The 25,512-nt window shown below is 50.1% G+C and overlaps 4 protein-coding genes across 4 annotated transcripts; 1 reads left to right on the top strand and 3 right to left on the bottom strand.

The window, feature by feature from the left end:
* Window positions 1-3,857: 3,857 nt before the first annotated feature.
* LOC138402328 (uncharacterized) lies at window positions 3,858-6,085 on the bottom strand. The gene has a single exon (XM_069498556.1). The coding sequence runs from the start codon at window positions 5,901-5,903 to the stop codon at window positions 5,514-5,516; it is 390 nt and encodes a 129-aa protein (XP_069354657.1). The 5' UTR covers window positions 5,904-6,085; the 3' UTR covers window positions 3,858-5,513.
* Window positions 6,086-7,542: 1,457 nt separating this feature from the next.
* Window positions 7,543-19,503, top strand: LOC117982101 (endoplasmin-like). Its single transcript, XM_069498651.1, has 7 exons — window positions 7,543-7,727; window positions 8,003-8,092; window positions 13,977-14,137; window positions 14,212-14,666; window positions 15,839-17,642; window positions 17,881-18,037; window positions 18,109-19,503. Exons 1-7 carry the CDS (start codon window positions 7,682-7,684, stop codon window positions 18,651-18,653), a joined length of 3,258 nt encoding a protein of 1,085 aa, XP_069354752.1. The 5' UTR covers window positions 7,543-7,681; the 3' UTR covers window positions 18,654-19,503.
* On the bottom strand, window positions 8,600-12,662 carry LOC138402331 (nuclease SbcCD subunit C-like). The gene is made up of 8 exons (XM_069498559.1): window positions 12,588-12,662; window positions 11,828-12,470; window positions 11,502-11,654; window positions 11,176-11,328; window positions 10,850-11,002; window positions 10,535-10,676; window positions 10,215-10,436; window positions 8,600-9,088 (listed from the first exon to the last, which is right to left on the bottom strand). Exons 1-8 carry the CDS (start codon window positions 12,660-12,662, stop codon window positions 8,974-8,976), a joined length of 1,656 nt encoding a protein of 551 aa, XP_069354660.1. The 3' UTR covers window positions 8,600-8,973.
* Window positions 19,033-19,458, bottom strand: LOC138402378 (uncharacterized). Its single transcript, XM_069498664.1, has one exon. The coding sequence runs from the start codon at window positions 19,456-19,458 to the stop codon at window positions 19,033-19,035; it is 426 nt and encodes a 141-aa protein (XP_069354765.1).
* Window positions 19,504-25,512: the final 6,009 nt, after the last annotated feature.

Below are 25,512 nucleotides of genomic sequence, written 5' to 3'. Positions count from 1 at the left end.
GAATCAAACGAACATTGTGCGTTGGGGCGACACAGCTTCTAGTGAGTTTAGACTAGAGTGCGGTGTACGTCAGGGGGGGCTAACCTCTCCGGACCTGTTCAATCTTTACGTTGATGACCTGATTGGGGAGCTAAGTGGTACTGGCATCGGTTGTCATATTGACGGAGTTTGTTTTAACAACTTAAGCTACGCCGATGACATGGTGCTACTTAGCCCCTCAATAAATGGTCTCCGTAAATTGGTATCGATTTGCGAAAGTTACGCCTTGAGACATGGATTAAAATACAATGTACGCAAATCAGAAATGTTGGTTTTTAGAGCTGGTAAAGGTCCGGAGAGGATACCACCAGTTTTATTAGATGGGACACCAGTTCAGGTTGTGCAACAGTTCAGGTATCTCGGACATATGTTGACGGGGTCCCTGAGTGACGACTTTGACATAGAACGAGAGCGAAGGTCACTGGCAATACGGTGCAACATGCTCGCTCGCCGATTTGCTCGGTGCTCTGAGGATGTTAAAGTTACGTTGTTTAAAGCTTATTGTATGAGTTTTTATACTTCACAATTATGGATCAACTACACCAAAAGATCCTTTAACATCCTCAGGGTACAATATAATGATGCCCTTCGCATTTTATTAAAAATGCCGAGGTATTGTAGCGCGTCGGGCATGTTTGCCGACGCTGGAGTCCCGGACTACTACGCCGTTATACGAAATAGAATTGCGGGTTTCTGGGAAACCGTCCGTAATTCTAATAATAAAATGATCAAAGTCGTCGCTCAGGTATCCCCTGACAATGTGTTCTATAAACACTGGCTAAGGGTACACCAGATCCCGAACGCAAAATGACTATTCATTTTTTTCAAATGATTTTAACTAAATATTTTTATACGCATTTTAATTTTTAATTTTAACATGTTTTTATATGGGTCCCAAACCTGAAATAAAATGATTTTATTTATTTATTTATTTATTACATTAAAACTAGGCAAACTATTATAAATATAATTATATTGTTTTTTCTTTTAAAGATAATTATAGGTTCAGTAGATGATGTTGCTGTATATTACTGTTAGGTATTTTTAAATGAGTATTAGCTTTATTCTTTAGGCTAAGCTGGGAAGGTACATTTTATATTTTTTTCATATTTAGATTTATTTTTACTGCTATTTTTTAGATTTTGTTCTTTTTTATGTTACTGTTTTGGTTTAGTTTGTTCTTTTTATGTCACTGTTATGGTTTAGTTTATACATAACGATAACGCAACGGGCGCGGTGCGTTGTTGTTAATCAACTAAGTAGCTGACCCTGCGAACTTCGTTCCGCCTAACAGTCGATTCAATTTTTTTAATTTTTTTTAAAATCCCCACGATTTAGGACTTCAGTACTTTGCAGCATCAGGATTGAGGAGTTAGGATCCGAAGTTCAATGATGTAGCCTATGCTTGGTACCTAAAATTATTTTGCATCATCCGCAGTTCCTGAAACATTATAGTTTAGGAGTGCTGTACCCTACATCATCAGGGTTGAGGAGTTGAGACTTGAAGTCTGAGAATAAAGTCGTTGCTTGGTACCTACAATATGAATTCACTATGAACACTTCCTGAATCTTGATAACTCAGGCGGGCAGTAACCCTGCAGCATCAGGATTAAGGAGTTGAATCCAGAATTTTTTATGTGACCACCACGAAAACCTTTTTTGTTGATTAAAAAAAAATTGCAAATCGGTCCAGAAACCTCGAAAAAATCGATGTAGAAAAAAGAACCACCTCTTTTTTGACAGTCAGTTAAAAACCGATTACCTTGAAATATTTACGGAACAATTTTTTAAATATCCCCTTTCTAACAAAAAAAGAATGAATGAAATCGGACTACGCGTTAATGAATTACAACTCAGTATACATTTTAACTTTCATCCCCTCTCCTACGGGAACCATGCTGAATTTCGGGATAAAAAGTATCCTATATTCTTCCTCATAGTATGACCTCAAATCGTACCAAGTTTCATTGGAATCCATTCAGTAGTTTCAGCGTGATGCGCGGCCGTGATACAGACAGACAGACAGACAGACAGACAGACAGACAGATAGACAGACAGACAGACAAAAATGAAAAAAATTACAGTTTTGTGTTCAGTATCGATTATAGAGTGCCCTCGAAAAAAAAATTTCAAAATATCTTCAATGTACAGAATTTGACCTGTTACAGTTTTATTATAAGTAGGTATTGATATTGATGATTGATGATATAAATTTATGGCGCAAACTGAAAACCAGCGCCGAGCATTGTGAGGAGTGCTCGGCTAAGCTGAGTTTGCGACCTTTTGTTTATTGTTAGTTTTTAGTTTAGATAGTATATTAGATATAACATTGTACATACTAGTTACTAGCAATAATGTAAACAATAAAGCATATTTATTTATTTATTTACTTACCTACCTGCTGACTACCTAACTACAGCTGACTCTGAGGGCCTGGCACTGGTCGCGCGTGCAGGACGCCATGTGCCACTTATGATGATGTCGGGACTCTACCACCCGGCTGAAGTCGTGGCGACTGCACGACACTCAGCCCCGCATGTTGCCGCCCGCCCCCTGGCGGCCAGTGTTTACCTTTACAACACACTGCCTACGTTCTGCTATCGACAAGGACATCGAGCTGCCGGTGCGAGAGCCCATGGTGGCGCTCTCCGGTCTCCTTGCAGTTTTTTCACATTATTTTGTTTGCATCTTCATATTAAGTAGGTAAGTCTAAGATCCTTTAATAAATAGTAATAATAATAAATACCTACCTATATAAGTACTTAAGTAAGAGGCTGGCGGGAAGTGGCTGGATGAGGAAGGCTGAGGACCGGGTGTGGTGGCGCTCTTTAGGGAAGGCCTATATGTCCAACAGTGGACATCCACAGGCTGATGATGATGATGAAGTACCTACTTACTTAATTTAATTTAATTTAAAATAACTTTATTGTTAATAGATTTTCAGAGAGTAAGAATACAGGATACACTTAAAAAACAAAGGGCGACCTTATCACTAAAGTGATCTCTTCCAGGCAACCCATACTTAAGAACTTATAGAACTGTTAAGACGGGGAGTCGCAATGTAGCTATAAATATAATATATATATATAAATATATATAGGTATATATAAACACATACACTCTAATAGGTACATAGTTTGGGGGTGTATGGTGGTGTAGGAAGACCAAGGCTTTCCCCAATAATCAGAAGACAGGCTCCAGCACTCAATCGGTTTAATTGGCACTATTAAAACTATTACAGACTCGCGAAGTAACGTACTTGCTAATTTAAAATTACGTACATATGTTTTCGCGCGCTAGACAGACGTGGACACAGGGACGGTGTTGGAAGCCACTAGGTAGGCACCTCGGGGCTGCGGCGCGCTGCGGGCGGGGGCAGGCGCAAGTGACCGGTTCCCCGATCAGCTGGGACGCGATAATATGCACACAGATGCCGCGCGGCAAAACTAATATTAGGTATCTAAATTATCTTATTAAATATGTACAATTGATTTTTATTTATGTGTAATGTAGCCCACAATACTATAAAATATAATATAATATATACAATATACATGTATATAAATACTATATAAACTTACTTATATATTCTAGTATCTATTTGTATAGTTTGTATAGGTATATATATAATCCCTATAATTGTGTGTTCTTTGTGCTGTTGTAGATGACTAACAATTAACAAAATCCAGTTATTGCAAAAGATAATAATTCGAATCTTAATAGTATCGCCTTTTTTTTAAACTGTCCCCTCTGTGGCTCTTCCATTCTACGTGACATTGGCGAAGTGCATTGTGCTCGGTGTGGCACTACTGCACTACTGCACTATACTGAAAGCCATAAAGCAAATTAAGAAGAAGTAGAAGAAGTAAGTGCGATAACATAACTATAAGCGTTATAATATTATTGTGTTCTTTTCGACACCGTCCGAAATCAAATCTAGGTATTCGCAATTTGATTGCACGAGCACGAATTCGCCTTTCAACCCCCGGCTCTTCCTTGGACCGTGGACCGTGGACAGTGGACCGTGGACCAGTGTTACCACTGCGTCTACCAAGCTTGACTTTGCCGCACGGGCACGGGGCTCGGGCTGCCACCTACATCCGGGACTGACGACATAAGTGTCTGCCAATCCATGACGTCATTTTCAATACTTTTCCAGAGAAAATATAAAAAAATGGTGCCCGCGACTTCATTTTCTTGGATTAGGTTTTTAAAAATCCCGTGGGAACTCTTTAATTTTCTGGAATAAAAAGTGCCCTATATCCTTCCCCGGAAAGTAAGCTAACTCTGAAAACATTTCATCAGTCGGATAGGCTCCTGCGCCGTGAAAAGCTAGCAGACAGACAGACAGTTCGACTTTCGCATTCATAATATTATTAGTACCTATTAGTATATTAGATAGGATAGTATGGATTAGGCTTTATACTTAGACTTTAGATTTTTTACAGCTGTGTTACCCGTTATCTCCCAAAGCCACCACGATCCCAACTTCATAGTCGCTGATCGTTCCTCCCCGTGTTGGGGACAACATTATGCAGAGAAACTTTCAGCTTTTATAAAATAACCAGTCGGTACGTGCTGGCTCTCTCTCTATTACTATAACGACAATTACTTATTGAAAATCCTATCACTTGGAGAATTTACACTACCTATACAATAGTACACAATAGTACTCAATACCCATAATATTATAAATGCGAAAGTGTGTTCGTTTGTCCTTCTATCACGTCCCAATGGAGCATGGATCGACATGATTTTTGCATGGGAATTGTAAGACGAGAGTGACATAGGCTACTTTTTATCCCGGAAAATCAAGGAATTCGCACTTGGGGGGGGGATTAATTAACATTTTATTTTAAATATTTACATTTATTTTAAACACATCACAATTGCAAATTAGACTGCAATATAGGTAGCAACAATCTCAAATTTAAATACACACATAATTTCTTAGGAGTGTCTTAAGAGTTTCTTCTTCTCAATGTGGACAATGTGCCAATGTGGACAATGTGCCAACGTGGACAATGTGCCAATGTGGACAATGTGCCAACGTGGACAATGTGGACAATGTGGACCAAACCTCTCAGTCCACCGGCACCAAGCGCCTCCAAATGTAACCCATGGCATCTAATGTGAACTGTTTGTATAGCCATGCATCTATAGCAGCCTATGTCTCTGTGCTGCTCAAGCAATCAGGAGACACAATATCATTAGTGAGTACAGCTCACTCAACGCAAGCCACGTGCACATCAGGCCTGCTCTGTGCCTCGGTGGCTCCAACACAACTGTGTCACCGTCCACACCATCTCAGCAGGTTCATAAACATGTTAATAGTTCTGGGCTACCCATATTGTGTCACAAAAATTCTACAGCACTCTAGAAGACACAGCTCACATATTTCGTACCAGATCCAGAATTTTGTCACAGAAAATTTTTGGTAACACGCAGCCGGCCAACACGTGTCCACTCGTCGGTCAGAAGTGCTCCGGGTGCGCCTTCATCTCGGCGGCGAGCGCGCGCTCCAGCAGCGGTGCGGCGAGCCGGTCCAGGCGCTCGCCGGTGCACACCAGCGCGGGGCGCTGCAGCGCGGCGGCCAGGCGGCGCGCCAGCGCCGGCGCCGCGCCCGCACCCAGCAGCGCCGTGGCCAGCGCGCCGTCCGCGCGCGGCACGCCCAGCGCCACGTCGCGCAGCCGCGCCGCGCGCGCGCCCGCCCACAGCAGCAGCGAGCGCTCCATGCGCAGCACGGCCACGCGCCACACGGCCGCGCCGCCGACCACCTCGAACTCGTGCACGCTCCACGCGCTGGCGCGGTACTTCACGCGGCGCTTGGTGGTCAGTATCCTCGGCGAGCTGCCGACTTCCATCGTGAGAAACACTGCCACTGGATACTTCAGCTAAATAAATTTCACCTATTCATTTCATGGAACCGTTTCTATATCTGTATTAAATTGCTTTTAATTTATGAAATGAAATTCATTCTCTAGCATTCTCCATTTTAACCACCGACCAGAAATAAAAGATTTTAACATTTGACACGACACCACCACACCACGACACTTATATGCATTACGTTATTGGTCTGTGGTATTTACTATCAACAAGCTATCAACTCTGTGCTTGTGCTTGTCATATTATAATAGGTACTCTTTGGTGCTTGTCACTCTTTTTTTTTTTTTAACAGACTACTACGACCACAGAGTACTTTTTGCATACATACTATACTGGATTCGTAGATAGAGTAATAAAGGTAGATACAGGAACGTTTGCTTTCTCATTCGCACTAAAAAGAGAGCACAGATAAAGTTACTAATGTGATAAACAGAGACGCAGCTAACCTATTTTTTGTCCCATATCGTGGGTCAGCAACACTGGCAAAATTACTGTTTATATTCAACTTCTGTTTAATAAGTCTATGATAAGTATTAATAAGAATAATGTAATAAGTTATTGTTAAATTAGTATTTGAATTGACACAACTGGCTAGAGCAGGTCAACTATCTTGACCAATCAGAAACGGTGGCTCTTCCGACCAATCAGAGACGTTTACGAAGAAAGGGTAATTAATAAGTGGGGAAACTCGAGAAAAGGAAAGCCGCCCCGCTCCGCAGTTGATTTTTGTGCGAAACGTGAAGTGTAAAACTGCAGGCTGAGATATGTGAGTATATAGTGGCCACAATATAATATTACGAGTAAGTTATAAATAAATAAATAATAAAATCATTTTATTTCAAGTCTGGGACCCATATAAAACATGTTGATAATTAAAGATTAAAATGTGTATAAAATATTTAGTTAAAATCATTTAAAAAAGGAATAGTCATTTTGCGTTCGGGATCTGGTGTACCCTTAGCCAGTGTTTATAAAACACATTGTCAGGGGATGCCTGTTATCTTTTATTTCACTACTATTAATTAATAATATAAGATTATCTATCATTGGATCACAAAATGTAGGTTGGTTGACGCAGTCATGAGATAGCGTCAACATGTGTAACTGGTTTTTTTCAAGAATACATACAAGAAGTTGCAAAACAAACTTTGAGAATTCGTGGCGTAATTGTATTTCTATATGAGTTATTTTCACATAAAAAACGTTTGATACAAATATTGATGATCGGTTAATACAAATATTGACTACTAAACAATGGTAATAATTGTGGTGTTATTCATCGTTACAAGGAATACCTAATGTTAGTTCCGATTTTCGCCACGCGCCAAGGTAGTCTTGTCGCACTGTAAGTTGTTTGCCGCAAGCATGTGGTGTCGCCATCAAATAGGTATGCCTTGACAGTTGTCAAACTGACGGCATGTCAAAGATCGATGACGTACAAGATTTTAATTTAGCCAATCAGATCTAGACATTTGTATTTTCTGTTTTCCTATTTGCTCGGTTGTTTTCGTGGACAGTTCTAATAGGCGACAACTCATACTTCAAAATTATTTCAACCAATGATAACAATAATTTGGTGTTATCTTTTTTCATACAACATCTATGAAACTGGAATAGAGAAGATTTTTTTGGCAAACTTCCTCTATTTCTGTTGTCGCACAGTCGGGACTAGAGGCGTTCAACGGCGTCATCCGCCGGTATTTAGTGCATTTTGTGGGATATTTATGAATAAATCAGTTGAAGTGAATTAGAAATGAAGCGCTACTTTTTGTTAGGGGTAGGCGTCCTACTGCTCACAGGTGAGGCTTCATAAAACAATTTATATTCGAAAAAGAATGATGTCCACGTTGCTTTATAACTAAATAGATAGATGTGAAACTCGTATATTGTAATTTTGAGAAGTAAATACATTCGTTTGTAAGCTGTCGTGGTATCGTCGCGAGTGGAGTGGTGTTCACTTTGCGGGAGTTAGTGTACCGTATAACGTCTTAGAATAACAACTCGATATAACGTATTGCGTATGAACTGTTGCACCTCGTAACTGCAGTGAGGCATGTCTGTCGGTCTGTTGCAGGATGGTGCCGCGCGCAGGACGCCGCGCCCAGCGTGGCCGCGGCGACGGTGGACGCGGACCTGGGCGCCTCGCGCGAGGGCTCGCGCACTGGTGAGTGCTCAGACTCCCCGTCTACCTCTCATACTAGCCAACTAAACTTGTCTATAACAGACATATATATTTTACAGAACATAATATTATACTAATATGATAGACAAAAGCATCCACGATAATATTAATAAATCATTTTTCCTTATTCTAATCTCTCATAAAAGTCAAATAGCGTTCTAATAAAATGTACAAAGCCAATGGCACAGCAGAGATTATAACGAGGATTAACTAATATGTTGCCTGCTATCATACCCACGTGTATCTGTCACCCTACTGTTATCATACCCACGTGTATCTGTCACCCTACTGTTATCATACCCACTGTATCTGTTATCCTATCAGTGGTGTTCTATTACAATCTAGTCCTAGTAGTTATGTTTTCCATAATTTATTATTTAAAGTAATTTTAATCAATCGAGGGTCGGATGTCTTTAGTGCAGCTTATTGTATATCATAATAAAAGAGTATGAAAATATAAATAAAGAACCTGCAAAGAACTATAGCTGTTATATTTTATTAATTAGCAAAGTTTTGATTATTTTACAATATATTCAGCACAATCATGATTGGGATATTCTGTTAGGTCAGCAAGTATAAGTTTGGTAAGTTTGAAAGAGACAGTGGTTTATATTTGCTGCTACAAACTTTTTATGCATGAATCAAAAACTATCAATATATTATGTAGTATGTCATCCTGCAGACTTGCTGCGCCACAGGTTAGCAATATATGCAGTATGCCATCCTGCAGACTTGCTGCGCCACAGGTCAGCCCTGCAGCACCACTCATTTCCCATTTGAATCCCATTCATTTTGCGTTCCATTGCTTGTGCTATTGACGGGCGGCGGCGGCGGCGGCGGCGGCGGCGGCGGCGGCGTCAGCGTCAGCGGCGCTGCAGCACGCGCAGGCGCTCCTTGAGCCAGGCCGAGTCGCGGATGTGGTGCTGCAGGCGCGGGTCGGCCTGCAGCCGCGCGCCGCGCTCGCACCACCAGCCGTACCTGCGGGCGCCACTGGTGTTAGATCGATCGCAAAGTCGTGTTCCGCGAGCTATCCAACCGGCTGTGAGCTGAGCCATCGCACCATTCGCGTGCAGTGCTGTGAAATAGTACATTACATTCCAGGCCTAAATAAAGCGATTACTGGCTGAGTATCTATATTGTAAGGCCGAGGCGAAGCCGAGGACTTCTAAGTGATAGGGACGAGGCGCTAGCCGAGGCCTTTTAAACTAAACGAGGTTGGTAATCGCTAATTTCGGCAGAGATATTGTATATGATATAATATAGTACTTTTCTTCCAATTGCGTGGAAACAATAAAAAAATAATAGAAGAAACAAAGGTTTAATTGATACGAAAATGTATATTGTATTTTTTCGACATTTTGCACGATAATTAAAAAACTATGATGCATAAAAATAAATAAAAATATGATTTGGAATGTACAGGTGAAGACCTTTCATATGATACCCCACTTGATATAGTCACTCACTTCGAAAGTTGAAAATACTAATTATTAGTTCATGACCACAATTTAATTTTTCTTGTGTGATCTAACCCTAAATTCACGGTTTTCAGATTTTTCCCCAAATGTCAGCTATAAGACTACCTGCCAAATTTCATGATTCTAGGTCAACGGGAAGTACCCTGTAGGTTTCTTGACAGACAGACGGAAAGACAGGCAACAGTGATTTGAGAGGTACGGAACTCTTAAAACTAAAAAAATACCTAATTAAAAAAATAAAAATTATTTAAAAAGATTTAAAAAAAAATTATATACAATATATACGATTTTATTAATACAAGTCAGAATATTAATAAAAACGTAACTACAAAAACTCAATTTATTTTAGTCGACACCATAAAGAATCGCGTCATCAGTATGAAACTGTCCAGCAATTTCCATTACAGTCCTCTTGGAAATTGTTGGCGTGCCGTCAGTGAGGAGCCGATAGCAGTCCTCAGTCCTCTGTAGTGAACTGTTCAGTAAAGTAGCAAATTCGCGCAAAGGCGACAAGTCAACGGCTCGCAAGTGTCGGTGTGCTCGTTGCATACATAGTAGCGATACTACCGCGTCGCGCGCCAGGCTCGCGCCGCGCACCACGCTCGCTGCACACACGTTCAACGTACTCGTGCGAGGCGGTGAGAGGCGCGGCGAGGCGCTCGCGCGGCCCCGCGCGGAACATGGCCTGCACGCGCCGCAGCGCGCTGCGCTCGCGCGCCGCGTCCGCGCCCGCGTCGCGCGCCAGGCTCGCGCCGCGCACCACGCTCGCTGCACACACGTTCAACGTACTCGTGCGAGGCGGTGAGAGGCGCGGCGAGGCGCTCGCGCGGCCCCGCGCGGAACATGGCCTGCACGCGCCGCAGCGCGCTGCGCTCGCGGTCCGCGCCCGCGTCGCGCGCCAGGCTCGCGCCGCGCACCACGCTCGCTGCACACACGTTCAACGTACTCGTGCGAGGCGGTGAGAGGCGCGGCGAGGCGCTCGCGCGGCCCCGCGCGGAACATGGCCTGCACGCGCCGCAGCGCGCTGCGCTCGCGCGCCGCGTCCGCGCCCGCGTCGCGCGCCAGGCTCGCGCCGCGCACCACGCTCGCTGCACACACGTTCAACGTACTCGTGCGAGGCGGTGAGAGGCGCGGCGAGGCGCTCGCGCGGCCCCGCGCGGAACATGGCCTGCACGCGCCGCAGCGCGCTGCGCTCGCGCGCCGCGTCCGCGCCCGCGTCGCGCGCCAGGCTCGCGCCGCGCACCACGCTCGCTGCACACACGTTCAACGTACTCGTGCGAGGCGGTGAGAGGCGCGGCGAGGCGCTCGCGCGGCCCCGCGCGGAACATGGCCTGCACGCGCCGCAGCGCGCTGCGCTCGCGCGCCGCGTCCGCGCCCGCGTCGCGCGCCAGGCTCGCGCCGCGCACCACGCTCGCTGCACACACGTTCAACGTACTCGTGCGAGGCGGTGAGAGGCGCGGCGAGGCGCTCGCGCGGCCCCGCGCGGAACATGGCCTGCACGCGCCGCAGCGCGCTGCGCTCGCGCGCCGCGTCCGCGCCCGCGTCGCGCGCCAGGCTCGCGCCGCGCACCACGCTCGCTGCACACACGTTCAACGTACTCGTGCGAGGCGGTGAGAGGCGCGGCGAGGCGCTCGCGCGGCCCCGCGCGGAACATGGCCTGCACGCGCCGCAGCGCGCTGCGCTCGCGCGCCGCGTCCGCGCCCGCGTCGCGCGCCAGGCTCGCGCCGCGCACCACGCTCGCTGCACACACGTTCAACGTACTCGTGCGAGGCGGTGAGAGGCGCGGCGAGGCGCTCGCGCGGCCCCGCGCGGAACATGGCCTGCACGCGCCGCAGCGCGCTGCGCTCGCGCGCCGCGTCCGCGCCCGCGTCGCGCGCCAGGCTCGCGCCGCGCACCACGCTCGCTGCACACACGTTCAACGTACTCGTGCGAGGCGGTGAGAGGCGCGGCGAGGCGCTCGCGCGGCCCCGCGCGGAACATGGCCTGCACGCGCCGCAGCGCGCTGCGCTCGCGCGCCGCGTCCGCGCCCGCGTCGCGCGCCAGGCTCGCGCCGCGCACCACGCTCGCTGCACACACGTTCAACGTACTCGTGCGAGGCGGTGAGAGGCGCGGCGAGGCGCTCGCGCGGCCCCGCGCGGAACATGGCCTGCACGCGCCGCAGCGCGCTGCGCTCGCGCGCCGCGTCCGCGCCCGCGTCGCGCGCCAGGCTCGCGCCGCGCACCACGCTCGCTGCACACACGTTCAACGTACTCGTGCGAGGCGGTGAGAGGCGCGGCGAGGCGCTCGCGCGGCCCCGCGCGGAACATGGCCTGCACGCGCCGCAGCGCGCTGCGCTCGCGCGCCGCGTCCGCGCCCGCGTCGCGCGCCAGGCTCGCGCCGCGCACCACGCTCGCTGCACACACGTTCAACGTACTCGTGCGAGGCGGTGAGAGGCGCGGCGAGGCGCTCGCGCGGCCCCCGCGCGGAACATGGCCTGCACGCGCCGCAGCGCGCTGCGCTCGCGCGCCGCGTCCGCGCCCGCGTCGCGCGCCAGGCTCGCGCCGCGCACCACGCTCGCTGCACACACGTTCAACGTACTCGTGCGAGGCGGTGAGAGGCGCGGCGAGGCGCTCGCGCGGCCCCGCGCGGAACATGGCCTGCACGCGCCGCAGCGCGCTGCGCTCGCGCGCCGCGTCCGCGCCCGCGTCGCGCGCCAGGCTCGCGCCGCGCACCACGCTCGCTGCACACACGTTCAACGTACTCGTGCGAGGCGGTGAGAGGCGCGGCGAGGCGCTCGCGCGGCCCCGCGCGGAACATGGCCTGCACGCGCCGCAGCGCGCTGCGCTCGCGCGCCGCGTCCGCGCCCGCGTCGCGCGCCAGGCTCGCGCCGCGCACCACGCTCGCTGCACACACACGTTCAACGATATCACTCCTTAATTCTGTGTACAATATTTTAATTTATTTGTAACTTTCGATCAACAACTATTCATTTTATTTCAATTCAATATCAACATCCTCACGGGCCGCAGCCCTCCGACGCCGGGCCTCGCCCGACGAGCCCCCGCCCGGCTCCGGTCGCTCGTGACGTCATCCATCTCGCCGGAGGACCCTCCTTCGCTTCCTCGGCCGCGGTTTCCGGGAAAGTGTCAGCGTGGAGAGTTTATTTGCCTACAAATTGCGAAAACCCTGGGAGCCGTGAGGAGCTGACGGCATCGTTGTATCTTTGGGAACGTATTCGCTAGGCGGCGGGCGCGTGTCGCACCGCGCCGGACTCACGCAGGCCGAGAGGCTTGACGGCGGACACGTCGGAGCGGCCCAGCTCGTGCTGCGTCGCGAAGCGCAGCTTGAACGCCCTGGCGTGCAGCCGCGCGCCCTCGCCCGCGCCGTCGCCCGCGCGCTCGCCCGCGCCGTCCCCGCGCTCGCTGGCCGACAGCGACATGCTCTCGACCGGCACACCCGACGGCGACGCGCGGCATCGACCACACGCCGCCCGGCGCCCGTATCGTAGCGACAGTGTATACTCACATTATGTATTCAACATTTTATGGGGGCCGATGTTAACCGACGCTATCCGTGAAGGGCGTGAAGAGGGCGGAAATGGCCCATTTTATTTTCAGAATTACAGTTTTTTTTTATTTTTTTATTTTATTGGTTTGCCAACAGATAGTACACATATTATAAATAACAATTACAATTCACAGAGAAAAAATTTAGAGTGTACAACCAATTACTGGCAAACCGGCATGCATTTTAAAAGTTTGCAAGTGCGGGATTACCAGTTAACTTAAAGCTAAAAATATAAATATGAAAAAATAAAAAATAAAAACACTGCAATTTACAATAGTACTAAATATTAAATACTAAATATTACATAAAACAAGGAAAATAAGAAAAATTACGAAGAAGCATACGAGTTTATAGTGCCGTGTAGCAGGTCCGGACATCTCCAAAGATATGGACGGCAACAGCCGCATCAATATACTGATGCAGCATTTTTTTGTACTGCTGCAAGGAGAGTGAATAAGGATCTATTATCATATTTTTCGCAGTTTTAAAAAGATTATTATGTTCGCGACATCTTCTAATCAAGACATTGTTTTCTCCTAAGTTTGTTCTGCATCCCCTTATAATATAAGGCTTGTACGTAGAAAATCGCGAATTTTTACGGGGCACAGAAAAAATTATTTTGCATAAAATGTTTGGGCAGTCAATTTCATAATTTAAAATTTTGAACAGAAGTACCTGATCGGACCCAGCGTCGGTTTTCAAGTGACATTATTTTAAAATAGCTCAGTCTTTGCCTGTAAGATGTTAATGCCCTTTCTAGTAAAAAAAGTTTTAAATAAACTCTACTGCAGTTTGTGGAAAGATCGAGACAAATCTGTTAGTGCAAGATTCATTGATTGCAGACGCGGAGGCCGTGCTGCGCGAGGAGGAGGCCATCTCGCCCGACGCGCTGAGCGTGGCGCAGCAGCGCGAGCTGCGCGACAAGGCGCAGAACTACACCTTCCAGACCGAGGTCAACCGCATGATGAAGCTCATCATCAACTCGCTCTACCGCAACAAGGAGGTACGCCGCTCCCGCTCGCTCTCTCCCTCGCGCTCGCGCTCGCACTCGCTCACCGCGCGCCTCCCTGTCCGCAGATCTTCCTGCGCGAGCTCATCTCCAACGGCTCGGACGCGCTGGACAAGATCCGGCTGCTGTCGCTCACCGACAGCGACGTGCTGGCCACCAACCCCGACCTCAGCATCCGCATCAAGGCGGACCCCGAGCGGCGCCTGCTGCACATCGTGGACTCGGGCGTGGGCATGACGCGCCACGACCTCGTGCACAACCTGGGCACCATCGCCAAGTCGGGCACGGCCGACTTCCTGGCGCAGATGCAGGACTCTGAGCGCGCGAGCGGCGCGCAGGAGATGAACGACATGATCGGCCAGTTCGGCGTCGGCTTCTACTCCGCCTTCCTCGTGGCCGACCGCGTCACCGTCGTGTCCAAGCACAACGACGACGCGCAGCACGTGTGGGACTCCGACGCGACCTCCTTCAGCGTGGCCGAGGACCCGCGCGGCGACACGCTCAAGCGCGGCACGCACATCACGTGAGTACGCCTCGCCCCGCCTCGCTCGTGTCCGAGCACGACGACGACGCGCAGCACGTGTGGGACTCCGACGCGACCTCCTTCAGCGTGGCCGAGGACCCGCGCGGCGACACGCTCAAGCGCGGCACGCACATCACGTGAGTACGCCTCGCCCCGCCTCGCTCGTGTCCGAGCACGACGACGACGCGCAGCACGTGTGGGACTCCGACGCGACCTCCTTCAGCGTGGCCGAGGACCCGCGCGGCGACACGCTCAAGCGCGGCACGCACATCACGTGAGTACGCCTCGCCCCGCCTCGCTCGTGTCCGAGCACGACGACGACGCGCAGCACGTGTGGGACTCCGACGCGACCTCCTTCAGCGTGGCCGAGGACCCGCGCGGCGACACGCTCAAGCGCGGCACGCACATCACGTGAGTACGCCTCGCCCCGCCTCGCTCGTGTCCGAGCACGACGACGACGCGCAGCACGTGTGGGACTCCGACGCGACCTCCTTCAGCGTGGCCGAGGACCCGCGCGGCGACACGCTCAAGCGCGGCACGCACATCACGTGAGTACGCCTCGCCCCGCCTCGCTCGTGTCCGAGCACGACGACGACGCGCAGCACGTGTGGGACTCCGACGCGACCTCCTTCAGCGTGGCCGAGGACCCGCGCGGCGACACGCTCAAGCGCGGCACGCACATCACGTGAGTACGCCTCGCCCCGCCTCGCTCGTGTCCGAGCACGACGACGACGCGCAGCACGTGTGGGACTCCGACGCGACCTCCTTCAGCGTGGCCGAGGACCCGCGCGGCGACACGCTCAAGCGCGGCACGCACATCACGTGAGTACGCCTCGCCCCGCCTCGCTCGTGTCCGAGCACGACGACGACGCGCAGCACGTGTGGGACTCCGACGCGACCTCCTTCAGCGTGGCCGAGGACCCGCGCGGCGACACGCTCAAGCGCGGCACGCACATCACGTGAGTACGCCTCGCCCCGCCTCGCTCGTGTCCGAGCACGACGACGACGCGCAGCACGTGTGGGACTCCGACGCGACCTCCTTCAGCGTGGCCGAGGACCCGCGCGGCGACACGCTCAAGCGCGGCACGCACATCACGTGAGTACGCCTCCGCCTCGCTCGTGTCGACGACGCGCAGCACGTGCCCCTCGCTAACCGCGCGCTCTGCCCGCAGGTTGCACCTGAAGGAGGAGGCGGCCGACTACCTGCAGCCGGACACCATCCGCGCGCTCGTCAAGAAGTACTCGCAGTTCATCAACTTCCCCATCTACCTGTGGGCCTCGCGCACCGAGACCGTGGAGGAGCCGGACGCGGAGGCCGACGCGGCGCCCGACGCCGACGACGTGCAGGTGGAGGACGCGGCCGACGAGCCCGGGCCGCCGCGGCGCACCGAGAAGACGGTGTGGGAGTGGCAGGCCATGAACGACAACAAGCCGCTGTGGACGCGCAAGCCGGCCGACGTGCGCGACGAGGAGTACGCGCAGTTCTACCGCAGCCTCACCAAGGACTCGGCGGCGCCGCTCGCGCACGCGCACTTCGTGGCCGAGGGCGAGGTGACGTTCCGCGCGCTGCTGTTCGTGCCGCGCGCGCAGCCCGCCGACTCCTTCAACCGCTACGGCGCCAAGACCGACCACATCAAGCTGTACGTGCGCCGCGTGTTCATCACGGACGAGTTCAACGACCTCATGCCCAACTACCTGGCCTTCGTGCAGGGCGTGGTGGACTCGGACGACCTGCCGCTCAACGTGAGCCGCGAGACGCTGCAGCAGCACAAGCTCATCAAGATCATCAAGAAGAAGCTGGTGCGCAAGGCGCTCGACATGCTCAAGAAGATCCCCGACGACCAGTACGAGCACTTCTGGAAGGAGTACTCCACCAACGTGAAGCTGGGCGTGATCGAGGACCCCTCCAACCGCTCGCGCCTCGCCAAGCTGCTGCGCTTCCAGTCGTCGCGCGGCGCCCACGCCACCTTCCTGGCCGACTACGTGGCGCGCATGAAGCCCACGCAGGCGCACATCTACTACATCGCGGGCGCCAGCCGCGCCGAGGTGAGTGTCGTGTCGTGTCGCGCTCGTGTCGTACTCCACCAACGTGAAGCTCCGCCTCGCCTCGCCAAGCTGCTGCGCTTCCAGTCGTCGCGCGGCGCCCACGCCACTTTCCTGGCCGACTACGTGGCGCGCATGAAGCCCACGCAGGCGCACATCTACTACATCGCGGGCGCCAGCCGCGCCGAGGTGAGTGTCGTGTCGTGTCGCGCTCGTGTCGTACTCCACCAACGTGAAGCTCCGCCTCGCCTCGCCAAGCTGCTGCGCTTCCAGTCGTCGCGCGGCGCCCACGCCACCTTCCTGGCCGACTACGTGGCGCGCATGAAGCCCACGCAGGCGCACATCTACTACATCGCGGGCGCCAGCCGCGCCGAGGTGAGTGTCGTGTCGTGTCGCGCTCGTGTCGTACTCCACCAACGTGAAGCTCCGCCTCGCCTCGCCAAGCTGCTGCGCTTCCAGTCGTCGCGCGGCGCCCACGCCACCTTCCTGGCCGACTACGTGGCGCGCATGAAGCCCACGCAGGCGCACATCTACTACATCGCGGGCGCCAGCCGCGCCGAGGTGAGTGTCGTGTCGTGTCGCGCTCGTGTCGTACTCCACCAACGTGAAGCTCCGCCTCGCCTCGCCAAGCTGCTGCGCTTCCAGTCGTCGCGCGGCGCCCACGCCACCTTCCTGGCCGACTACGTGGCGCGCATGAAGCCCACGCAGGCGCACATCTACTACATCGCGGGCGCCAGCCGCGCCGAGGTGAGTGTCGTGTCGTGTCGCGCTCGTGTCGTACTCCACCAACGTGAAGCTCCGCCTCGCCTCGCCAAGCTGCTGCGCTTCCAGTCGTCGCGCGGCGCCCACGCCACCTTCCTGGCCGACTACGTGGCGCGCATGAAGCCCACGCAGGCGCACATCTACTACATCGCGGGCGCCAGCCGCGCCGAGGTGAGTGTCGTGTCGTGTCGCGCTCGTGTCGTACTCCACCAACGTGAAGCTCCGCCTCGCCTCGCCAAGCTGCTGCGCTTCCAGTCGTCGCGCGGCGCCCACGCCACCTTCCTGGCCGACTACGTGGCGCGCATGAAGCCCACGCAGGCGCACATCTACTACATCGCGCCGATGTGAGTGTCGTGTCGTGTCGCGCTCGTGTCGTCCCTGCCGACTGACCGCGCCGCTCTGCCCGCAGGTGGAGAGGTCGCCGTTCGCGGAGCGGCTGGTGGGCGCGGGCTACGAGGTGCTGTACCTGACGGAGGCCGTGGACGAGTACTGCCTGTCCGCGCTGCCCGAGTACGACGGCAAGAAGTTCCAGAACATCGCCAAGGAGATCTTCGACCTGGACGAGAGTGAGTGCGACGACGCGTGCGGCGGAGGCCTGGACGCCAGGCGCGCCTGCTCACCGGCGACTCTGTTGCAGGCGAGGAGCAGCGCGCGCGGCTGGAGGCGCAGCGCGCCGAGTTCGAGCCGCTGACGACGTGGCTGGGCGCGCAGCTGGGCGAGTGGGTAACGCGTGCGGCCGTGTCGCGGCGCCTGGCGCGCTCGCCCGCCGCGCTGGCCGCCACGCCCTTCGGCTGGACGGGCAACATGGAGCGGCTGGCGCTGTCCAACGCGCACCAGAAGGCGGACGACGCGCAGCGCCGCCACCAGCTGGCGCAGAAGAAGCTGCTGGAGATCAACCCGCGCCACCCCGTGGTGCGCGAGCTGCTGCGCCGCGTGCGCGAGGACCCCGACGACGCGCTGCTGCGCGACGCGGCGCGCACGCTGTACCGCACGGCGGCGCTGCGCTCCGGCTTCCTGCTGCAGGAGGGGCAGGCCACGGACTTCGCGCTCAGCGTGGAGGGCATGCTGCAGCGCGCGCTGGGCCTGCCGCCCGGCGCGGCGCCCGAGCCCGACGACGAGCCCGACGCGCCCGACGCGCCCGACGCCGACGACGCCGGCGACGAGCGCCACGAGGAGCTGTGAGCGGTGTGGCGTGCGAGTGAGAGGGAATGATTCGTTTTTATATCGGCACGAGTTGTAATACTGTGTGTGTGCATCAGGATGGCGGGTGGATGTGTACGGACGGGCTCGCCCTGGACATGAGAGCAATGTACCCGATGTACGTGCCGTGATGTGGACGTCATTATATAAAGCAAGTGAGCCGCCAGTGCAGCCTAATACCAGAATGGCGGGTGTATTCCAAATCTGAGCAAATGAGTAACTGAATGTGAAATGACTATCGTAGCAATGTACGAGGAATACACTTAAACATATTCAAAACATAACCAGATTTAGTTAACGGTTTTAGAGTAATTTAAGAATTAAAAACACTTTATATATTAAAGCGCCCGTCTGAATTAATTTATATCTTAATATCTTGGTAATTGCTAATGAATTGAAACAGGCGCTTGGATATGGAGAGTTCTCTTAAACCGTCCACTGCAGCTGATGTTTTGATATGTCGACGTGCATTCCTCGGACATTGCTGTGATGTACCGAGCGTGGCCATCTGTACACATTGCTGTGATGTACCGAGCGTGGCCATCTGTACACATTGCTGTGATGTACCGAGCGTGGCCATCTGTACACATTGCTGTGATGTACCGAGCGTGGCCATCTGTACACATTGCTGTGATGTACCGAGCGTGGCCATCTGTACACATTGCTGTGATGTACCGAGCGTGGCCATCTGTACACATTGCTGTGATGTACCGAGCGTGGCCATCTGTACACATTGCTGTGATGTACCGAGCGTGGCCACACCCACACATACACATACTCCCGCCATCCTGATGCACACAATTTTGTGTAAATAAACTTTAATATTTATTTATCAGTGATTTTATTTGGAAGGTGTCCACCGCACCCGCTCCAGCGTGACACACTTGCACGTCGCACGTCGCACGTCGCACGTCGCAACTCGCCGAACGCCGAACGCCGTGGCTCGTTCCATAGATTAAAGTATTATTATAAACTAGCTGATGCCCGCGGCTTCACCCGCGTGGTTTTTAGGTTTAAAAAATCACGCGGGGATATGTGGAACGGCTGAACCTATTTTGACGGGACTTTTACAGAGAAGGAGAGAATTAACCGGGGAGTACCATAGGCTACTTTTTAGGGTTCCGTACCTCAAAAGGAACGGAACCCTTATAGGATCACTTTGTTTGTTGTCTGTCTGTCAAGAAACCTACAGGGTACTTCCCGTTGACCTAGAATCATGAAATTTGGCTGGTAAGTAGATCTTATAGGGAATTCTCATTTGGGGAAAAATCTGAAACCGTGAATTTAGGGTTAGATCACACAAAAAAAAAAAATTGTGGTCATGAACTAATAATTAGTATTTTCAACTTTCGAAGTGAGTGACTATATCAAGTGGGGTATCATATGAAAGGTCTTTACCTGTACATTCTAAAACAGATTTTTATTTATTTTTATGCATCATAAATTTTGAATTATCGTGCAAAATGTCGAAAAATACGACTGTAGTACGGAACCCTCATTGCGCGAGCCTGACTCGCACTTGGCCGGTTTTTTTTAAACCACTGTCAAAAAAGGAGGAGTTCTACCTATGTACACCGAAATCTTTCAGAGCCTCAATAGCTCAACCGGTAAAGGAGTGGACGTTGCACTATTCCTCCTCCTAGCACAAGCTTGACGCTTAGTTGGAGAGGAAAGGTGAATATTAGTCATTTAACATGGCTAATATTCTTAGAAAAAAAGATCTCCGAGATTACCGAACCGATTTGCGTAGTTTCTTCTTTAATTGAAACTTTGCGACGGAGGAGTCGGAATACAATTTTTTATGGAACAATTTCCATAAAAAAATTGGATTCCAACCCAACCCTGATGCTGTAAGGAATTGCATTCCTAAATCGTGATGATTTAAAAACTGGCCTACTAAGTCTGTTAGAAAAAGGAGCAATTTACTCTTATCCGTTGAGGCATGGCCGTAGCCATAGAGTAGGATGGCCGTAGCCATAGAGCAGAAACAAAGAGGAGATGTTGTACTAAGATTTCCCTATGAAATATCGAGTGACATTTTGCGGGGTGAGGGGTTGTGGAACGCCGCCCACTTCTCAATTTTCCATCTGCGGGTTAGTAGCAAAACTACTCGCTTAGCGACCTAACACCGATATATTGATGTCACTACATAGTTCAGCTATCTCACACTAGATGTCATTTTCTAGAACTATTTTAATAATTACGTATAAAATTACTTACAAATGAAATGTGATACCATTCATAGCATCAGAACGTCTGTCTGAATAACTTTGACACGATAAAACACAACACTTCATCCTTTTGTTCTTAAAAACGCGAAAACACACCGATAATACGAGTCTCAATATATGTGAACCTGACGAACGCAGACAGCATACTAACTAAGGCCCCGCCCACAGTGATGACGTCAGGACCTAGTTGAAAATCACAGTGCACAGTTGCTTAGGCCAACTCCTCTTTGTTTCTGCTCTATGGCCGTAGCCATAGAGTAGGATGGCCGAAGCCATAGAGTAGGATGGCCGTAGCCATAGAGTAGGATGGCCGAAGCCGTGTGCGCAATCCCCAGCAAAATAATGTTGAATTTCTTGATCATAGATCTTTAGTGTGTAACGTCGTGTAAAAAATATACCATCAGCTCGAAGCTTCTGTTCCCGAGTTCTGTGTCCTGTGTTGATTTAATCTTTATTTATCATAGAGAATCATTAATCCATCCATACTAATATTATAAATGCGAAAGTGTGTCTGTCTGTCTGCTACCTTTTCACGGCTCAACCGTTCAACCGATTTTGACGAAATTTGGTACAGCGACAGCTTTCATCCGGGGGAAGGACATAGGCTACTTTTTATCCCGGAAAAGTGAAGGATTCCCACAGGATTTTTAAAAACGTAAATCCACGCGGACGAAGTCGCGGGCATCATCTAGTTTTTAATAAAAGAACAAAAAAATTAATACTCAAACTGCACTAAGGGCAAATGCAAATTATGATGAATAAACACCAATTTCTCTGCGTTAAAAGGTAACACACGGCTTCGCTTGTGACGTGTGACGTGTGACGTATGACGTATGACGTATGACAATACCTCGATTGGTGATAAAGTCCATCAAATAATTTAACACGTATAAAAAGAGAAACTAATTTTGTTCGTCACTTTTCACTTACATATATCAAAACAATTGATCGAAGACAACTTACCACAAGGCACAAACTAAAACAACATGTTTTTTCATAACCTCTAGTGATCGTATTTGTATTTGAAATCAATTGCAAAAAACGAAATCACCCGAGTCCACCCGATCGCTTCACTCGCGTAACGAGGCGATTCATTACACGAGTGTGAGTGAAGCGATTGGGTATGTTCGACTCGACTACGTTCGGCCGGATATTCGGCTATCCGGCTTTAAGGTTGGCCGAATACCCGGTATCCGGCCAAACCACTATCCGTTTCATCTCTAATTTAGACTATATTTTGACGTAATTTTCCTTTATTACCTGTTATCTCCCAAAGCCACCCTGATCCAAACGAACGTTCCTCTCAATGTTGGGGACAATACGCAGTCTTTCAGCTTTTATAAAATAACGAAGGTCTGGCACGCGCTGGCTCTTAGTCCATTAGGATAGAATTTACATATTTAGCACCAAAGGAGCATAAAGTGATGAGTATTTATACGTCCATGGCGGACGTGTCACGACTCACGTCACGGGTAACAGCTAGCAAATAAATACATATTTATACGTCCATGGCGGACGTGTCACGACTCACGTCACGGGTAACAGCTAGCAAATAAATACATATTTATACGTCCATGGCGGACGTGCCACGACTCACGTCACGGGTAACAGCTAGCAAATAAATACATATTTATACGTCCATGGCGGACGTGTCACGACTCACGTCAGGGGTAACAGCTAGCAAATAAATACATATTTATACGTCCATGGCGGACGTGTCACGACTCACGTCACGGGTAACAGCTAGCAAATAAATACATATTTATACGTCCATGGCGGACGTGTCACGACTCACGTCACGGGTAACAGCTAGCAAATAAATACATATTTATACGTCCATGGCGGACGTGTCACGACTCACGTCACGGGTAACAGCTAGCAAATAAATACATATTTATACGTCCATGGCGGACGTGCCACGACTCACGTCACGGGTAACAGCTAGCAAATAAATACATATTTATACGTCCATGGCGGACGTGTCACGACTCACGTCAGGGGTAACAGCTAGCAAATAAATACATATTTATACGTCCATGGCGGACGTGTCACGACTCACGTCACGGGTAACAGCTAGCAAATAAATACATATTTATACGTCCATGGCGGACGTGCCACGACTCACGTCACGGGTAACAGCTAGCAAATAAATACATATTTATACGTCCATGGCGGACGTGTCACGACTCACGTCAGGGGTAACAGCTAGCAAATAAATACATATTTGAATACGTTGGGCATTGGACGCCAACAAAAAAAGACTCATCGCATCCCGGACCTTGACACACTTAACCAGCATTTCACGACTGCTGGGACACTGGATGATCAAATAAAACAAGCGACGCTCAATAATTTGAGGTCCATACCTATACCTAATTACCCTCCTTTCCAATTCAGCGACGTAACTCTGGATGAAATGAAGAAACACGTTGTGGCCATAAAGTCGGATGCAATGGGGTATGACGGAATCAGTCGGAGGATGATCCTACTGCTCCTTGATAGCATCGCTCCTATCCTATGTCACATTTTTAACTTTTCTCTGTCCTCGTGTACTTTTCCTTCTGAATGGGGGAAAGCCTTTGTTATCCCAATACCTAAAACCTCCAATCCGACATCCCCCACACACTTTCGACCAATCTCCATTCTTCCTTTTCTGTCCAAAGTCCTTGAGCGCATTGTTAACAAACAACTGAGTCTCTTCCTTACTAAAAATAACATCCTATCTTCATTTCAATCTGGCTTTAGACCCGGCCATAGCACAGTCACTGCGCTAATTAAAGTCTGCGATGATATACGGAAAGGTATGGATAACAAGTTAGTCACTGTTCTCATTCTCCTCGATTTCAGCAACGCTTTTAATAATGTCGACTTCGACCTACTTCTTGCGATATTAAGTTCCCTGAATGTATCCTCTGACGTAATTAACTGGTTCAGATCGTACCTAAGCGGACGTCAACAATGTATCAAAATCGATGGCAAGTGTTCCACGCTCTCACCGCTCTCTGCAGGTGTCCCACAGGGTGGGGTCCTATCTCCTCTTCTCTTCTCTATTTTTATTAATACAATCTCCTCGGTTATTTCATCTTCCTTTCATTTTTACGCTGATGATTTACAAATTTACACTTCAGAAACCGTTGAGCGCATTCCAGCTGCAATTAACACACTAAATTCAGATTTGGCCAAGGTTTGCGAGTGGTGTAAGTGCTATGGACTTGCGGTAAATCCGATCAAATCGCAAGTAATCATTATTGGTAATCCCAGAATGCTCTCTAAGCTACATAATCTACCTGCAGTCCGCTTCGATGGTATAGCATTGCCATACAGCAATAAAGTCAAGAACCTTGGTCTAATCTTGGACAATTCTCTCTCTTGGGGTCCACAAGTGGGGGAGGTGGGGCGGAGAATCTTCGCCACTATTGGATACCTAAGACGGTTGAAAAATCTTCTGCCAATAAAAACTAAGATTACGTTAGCTAACACACTTTTGTTGCCAATATTAGACTACGGTGACTCTTGTTATCCGGACCTGACACAAGAACTTTTAAACAAGCGAGAGACTACAAAACATGTGTATTCGCTTCATCTTCGGCCTACGAAAATATGATCATGTATCAGAGTTCCGTGCTAAACTAAAGTGGCTGCCAGTATCTCGGCGGAGGGAGATGCACGTTTTGTCGCTCCTATATCGTATTCTGTACTACCCTCAAACACCATCATACTTAAAAGAACGGTTTTCCGATCTTGGTGAGAACCATCAGTTCTCCCTCCGCTCCAGCACCGACAATAAGCTTATGACTCCACACAGCCGCACGGTATACTATGGTAACTCTTTCACCACTAACAGTGTCAAGCTCTGGAATTCTCTCCCAGCTGAAATACGTCAGGCAAAATCCTTAAACACCTTCAAAAATCGTTTGAAGAACTATTATTTATCTATGTAAACAGAATTATGTAGTATATTATAGATATATGTATATGGGTATATATACTATATATAGCTCAATTACCACTCACTCACTCACTCACTGACTCATTGACATAATTGTTCTCCTAGAAAGAGATAGAAAATGATATAATAATGTATGGGAGATATGTTCAGAAGTGGGATTCGAGTAGGGAAAAATTATGACATTTCAGAAAAACAAGATGGCGGCCGACCTGACTTTTGTAACTTTTTTGTTTTCCAACCGATTTTGTTTAAACTTGCAGTTATTTTAGATATTAGCAAACGATTTTTAGAAAAAGTGAAAAAAATTGGAAAAACAAGATGGCGGCCGAGATTTTCAAAAAATTTCCTCCTGTAAAATTTTGTATGAAACTTTTTTTTTTCAATCACGGTTTCATATAGAAGACAAAGATTCCTTTAGGGCAACATATGGAGGGAGCTGATGATTGAGGATTTCGGAGACGGGTGAAGGGCACGCTTAGGGTATTGAAGATAGGTGGGAGGTGCTCGACCGAATGTCATTCGAAACCTCATCCAATTGCCAAAAATTTGAAAAAAAATTCAAAATTGTGAAAAAAAGATGGCCGCCATACAAATTTCATCGGCGTCCATCTCGGAGGGTATGACAGATGGAAGAGTGGTTTCTTGGCAAGAGATGATCAGG

This window comes from Maniola hyperantus, chromosome 5, assembly GCF_902806685.2.
Source record: "Maniola hyperantus chromosome 5, iAphHyp1.2, whole genome shotgun sequence".
Lineage (NCBI taxonomy): Eukaryota > Metazoa > Arthropoda > Insecta > Lepidoptera > Nymphalidae > Maniola > Maniola hyperantus.
Note: the sequence above shows the minus strand (reverse complement) of the source record. Positions and strands in the feature narration are given on the sequence as shown.